Below are 4,875 nucleotides of genomic sequence, written 5' to 3' on the forward strand. Positions count from 1 at the left end.
TGAGGTCCAGCCTACCGAATTCGGTTATCTTAGGCTAACTGGTGCAAACGTAATACAGTCGTCATGCGGTCGTTGTTACAACCCCAGCCAATTGAGCATTCTTCAACGTATTTGTACTAACAGTTGTGATCAGAGAGAATGCAGGTTGAAAACTTGTGTAGTATGACACGTAGTCTCTTTTCTCATAGGGACTAAATGAACTTCCTTGCGGCCTCAAGGTAGGGAGGCTTTTCAGCTCAAAACAAATCGCATGAAGTCCCAAATTCAGAGCATGAACAAGTTCCCCATCTATGCCCACTAGGAATTCTCCTCATTTGATATACCGAACTTTCGAACGAGGCTCAATATTTACTGGCATGGTGGATATGGGAACACAGGTGTTCCCCTGTAGAGATGGCAGATCACTGTCATTCTCTTCTGGTGGTCCTTCCAGGTAGCTAGTAAACGAGGACGACTTGTATTTTCATAAAGGAAACCACTCACAAGTTGCTGAAAACTCTTGTAAGGGCGAAACCGGTCGTGGGCTTTCGAGGAATTTTCAGTAAACTTGTGAGTAGTTTTCTTTATGAAAATGTACTGCGACAGCTCGAATATCGTGCCAGCTGTATCATGAGGCGGCCTGTGTGCAGCACATTCAGTTGTAGAATATCATAAAAGAGAGATTCAGTTGAGTCTCTCGTGAAAACCAAATTTATTTGCAAATGAGTGTATTTCTCGAAGACAACTTGTAGTTTCGGATATCCACAGCATTATTTTCTATCGGTTCTAATTTGGTTCTATACAAATTATCTTTATATTGATTATAAGTTCAGCTTGTCAGGTTGGAGTCATAATCGACCGACCAATGACGATAAGGTTGACGTCAGTGACGTAGGCACGTGTAAACTGGCCCAATACCGGGAGACACGCAATGAGCAGAAGCTCGTTCGGTGAATGCTACTTGTTGAGTGGACAAGCTGAGCCCATCAGAGACCTCGAGGGTACCTTATTGATGGGCATACAAACCAGGTATCACGGAATGCCCTTACCACACCTGGATGTGAATCTGTTTGAGATGGACTACGGTTCAAGGCGTTTTGATTGTTCTGTGAACCGTCTTGGGGTATCCAAGTAGTTGTCAAATTCTCCCGTTTCCAAGTTTTTTCTATGGTGGTTGTATCGCTTCGATAAAAAACTTTCATTCAACAAAATAGAAGAAGTAAACGCGAATATACACTCATTTGCAAACTAAGTTGGTTTTTCGAGAGACTCACCTGGAACCCAGCTGAATCTCTCGTTTGTGATGTTCTCAGACAACTGAATGTGCTGCCCCAGGCCGCCTCATGTTTCAGTCGCTACGATATTTGAATTTGATGGAAACCCGGGGACTGTGCCTACCTGATGATCCCGAAGTGGAAGGGCGAAATCGGTCGTGGGCTGTCGACGGATTTCAGCAACCTTTATGAGTAGACATTACAAAGAATTAATCGCCTTTAGAGCGACAAGATAACTCATTAGCTGTAAAGTTCCTTGATGCATTTCACTGTTCAAAAGTTGGCCGACTTAAGACCAGGAGGCTCAATTTTCAACTGATGAGTATAAAAGCACTCATCGTCTGGAGTTTCTTCTAACACAGTTCAGGTTAGGTTGGGGTGATCGTGCATCTACGCTGTGGGAGGTGTCTCCACCTGGGCTGTTCGAGCTCATGTCGTGTCCAGTGCGCCACAACCGTCAGTTCGTTGCCAGAGTTCGCTGTCGTATGCTAAACGTCGCTGAGCCCCATGGGAAGACATTTTGGAACAGGTGAGGTGAAAACCGGATCGAACCACCCCCCTCTTCATTCCCTGCTGAGAACTGCTCTATCCCCAAGGTCTTTTATTCTAAAGTCTTCTGCAGTCTTCCCGGATAAAGAGTCGACCGGACGTGGTCTATTTTAGTGGACAGTTTGTTGAGATGAACTTTAAATTCCAAGAAGACTTCAACGAACAAGGTGCGGTCTGTCTTGTCCTTTTGATGAAATAATTTTGCCCACTAGAGGGATAAGTAATGGGAAGCGTACAACGTACTTTCTGGAGAAAATCGGATCTCATGCCGTTTGTCAGTATACCGGCACATCTTTAGTATGGTCTGAATGCATATCGCACATCGTCAGTATTGTTTTAAATCCACAACTGAAACCTACTCTCACTGTTCGTATCGGACATGAAGTGGTTGTTGGTTGTTCCAACCTAGCTAAACCGAGACGCTACTTTAATTGCTTCTTGTTCGGATTACTGTGTCCCTTTCCACTGACTGATCGAGTGACGACTTGTCATCTCGTGAAATTCAATCTTTTATTGTGCGATTTACAGGTCCAATAGTAGATTAAGGTGATCTCGTAATTTTCCGCTGATATTTCGTCTCGCAAGTGAATCCACTTTTTATGCTGTCCAATCAACACATGACTGTGGGATTTGGTTTCCGTAATTGAAGGGTGAGTGGTGCTCTTTCCCGTCTGAGTGCTACTCAGTCGGACGACTGATCAGCCACTCGTGGGTCTCTGGTTCCGACTATTGCGCAGTTCCGATGGTCCACAGTGGGGGTGAGACAGCGGGACAGTGCTCCTGTGAACTTGGGGGTCACGTTTTTATCACGTTTTATTCAAACGATTAGCCGTCATTTAAATGGTTCTGAGCGAAACGCAGATCAGACAGTTCCGATGGTCCACACTGGAGGTGAGACAGCGGGACAGTGCTCCTGTGGACTTGGGGGTCACGTTTTTATTACGTTTTATTTAAACGATTAGCCGTCAATTAAATGGTTCTGAGCGAAACGCAGATCAGATTGTTGCCGTTGTCATCAATGGACTCAACTGAACCACAGTCAAAACTCCGCACCAAGACCGTCGGGTGCATCGGCAGAAAAAAAAGCTGGAGGCCTTAATAAGAGAACAAGAGACTCTGTTTCTCTCAAGATGCTTGGCTTCAGATTCAGGGAAAGCTAAGGGCTTAGAATTCGGTTCATTTTGAGAACAAAAAGCTGGATCGAACTGACGAATTTCGTTCATCAAGTCATCTCACAGCGATACTTTGGAAATCCTAGCCTGAATTGAAACGAATCTGATCGGTCATAGACATAACCAATAAAATCTTACAACAATATCGTGTGTTTGAATTCGATTATTTAAAAAAGTTCATCAGGTATTCCGGTCCCCAAGAGACAGTAAAACGGCGATTTATCGTCAGTTTAAACCCCATTCCCAAGGGAAAGCATGAGAAAACTGAGTGGATCGTTCGACCAAGAAGGTACTGGATACGGTAACCCTTAATTAGAGGGCGAATCACACAACCTCTTGAGAATAGTCCACAGTCGGACGATCGATGGGAGGTGGAGGATGGGTGTTGTGTAACACATGATAATTCATAGTTCGAGTTTAAATGGGTACCATGGTTTTTCCTGGACTGATCGACACTCAGAAGGATGGCTGACCAAGTTCCACGATCACATCACATGTGTAACGTTCCAGTAAGCGTGCAAAAATTGTTACGCACACCTCAAAAAGCGCTTCTGATCAGTTTAGCTGGTCTCAAAATGAATATTATCTTGGTGGCAATCCGGAAATCCATCCTTATGAATAAAAGTACACAAGTAGGGGCCCGATCATGATCCCATTGAAACCTGTACAAATCAAGTGACCTTGAAATTCGGTGACTCATACAGAATACTTGGGTGTAAAATACTGTACACGAAAGCCTCACAACATCTCGTTGCTTAATCTGACTTGAGTAATTCATAGTTGGAATGAAGGCTAGCATTCCGATTGGATAGTTATTGAACACCGCTCAGATTAATTCCAGCTGGGTTGTGGTATCGAATTGGGGACCATCGATCGGGTCACCGTGGGCCAGCATCCTCTGTCCTGACAAGACACCGCTCATAAGGTCACTTGAAGACCCTGGACAGCCTGATTCCGCTTTTCCCCTCTCTTGTGATTCGCCTTGGAGGTCTGGTCCTCGAATTTCCACCAGGAGTGTACATGAAAACATGTAGCAGCTTGTATGCGGGAGGCCCATCCGAGATTCAATGGAGTCTCATGGTAACGTTAACTCGATCTGCAAGTAATGGTCGGCTTGTCGAGCTTGGCAGGCAGTACGTCCCCAGTTGACACCCAAGCTACTGAAAATTCGACATATGACAAACGAGTGTTTTTCTGCAGCCGGTGAATGTGAGCACCACTCATCAAGCAGGCTGAGGCGAACTAAAGTTTGCCCCCTAAGTGAGTCATTTAAGATCCATACATGGCTGAAATGGGTTCAGCTTTTTCGGATTCGAATGAAACTTTAGGCGGCACGCGAGAATTTGAACACTTTGAACACGCGGAACAGTCAGAAGCGGGGAAGGGCACCAGCTTTCATGGTTCCTTGTGTCTGCTTTTGTCCGAAAGGGATCACAAAAGTCAGACATGCTACACCCAACGAAAATCATCTCCAAAGGAGATTCCGACTGTCGATGGTTTCGAGTAACAAAGAACCAGCTTTATAGTGATTGTTTGCTTTTCAGCAGGGATTGACTTCACCTATGAGATGAAGGCCCCACTAGAAATTCTCAAAGCTTTTCGGGAAGTGCAAACATAAAAGGGTATCACCTTTGGTCTCCGTTTGGTAATTATTCGGGAGTGACGTTGAGTGGTACCGACGTCCTACGGTTCCAAGACCCGATAGTGACTAGCGAGCTTGCTAACTGCGTTTCCGTTCCAAGCTTAGTTTCTTCGCAAGTCAATGGGTTCAGGAAGGACTCAGGCTGGTCTAGTCCTCCTAGAGTATTCCACGAGAATTCTCGGTTGGCGTGAGGTCTATTTCCATGTTGAACCCAAGATGGCCTCTGTATAAATAAAATAAATAAATAAATAAATAAATA

The 4,875-nt window shown here is 44.8% G+C and overlaps 1 protein-coding gene across 1 annotated transcript in view; it reads right to left on the bottom strand.

Moving 5' to 3' along the window:
• Positions 1-1,181: 1,181 nt before the first annotated feature.
• Positions 1,182-4,875, bottom strand: part of T265_01040 (hypothetical protein) — a gene marked incomplete at both ends in the record, with an annotated part of 9,581 nt that continues 5,887 nt past the window's right edge. Inside the window, 2 exons of the mRNA XM_009164983.1 lie at positions 1,182-1,334; positions 4,684-4,839. Of these exons, the coding sequence (XP_009163247.1) occupies positions 1,182-1,334; positions 4,684-4,839 (309 nt within the window). The remainder of the gene's footprint in view (positions 1,335-4,683; positions 4,840-4,875) is intronic.

Source organism: Opisthorchis viverrini (genome assembly GCF_000715545.1).
Source record: "Opisthorchis viverrini unplaced genomic scaffold opera_v5_11, whole genome shotgun sequence".
Taxonomy (NCBI): Eukaryota; Metazoa; Platyhelminthes; class Trematoda; order Opisthorchiida; family Opisthorchiidae; genus Opisthorchis; species Opisthorchis viverrini.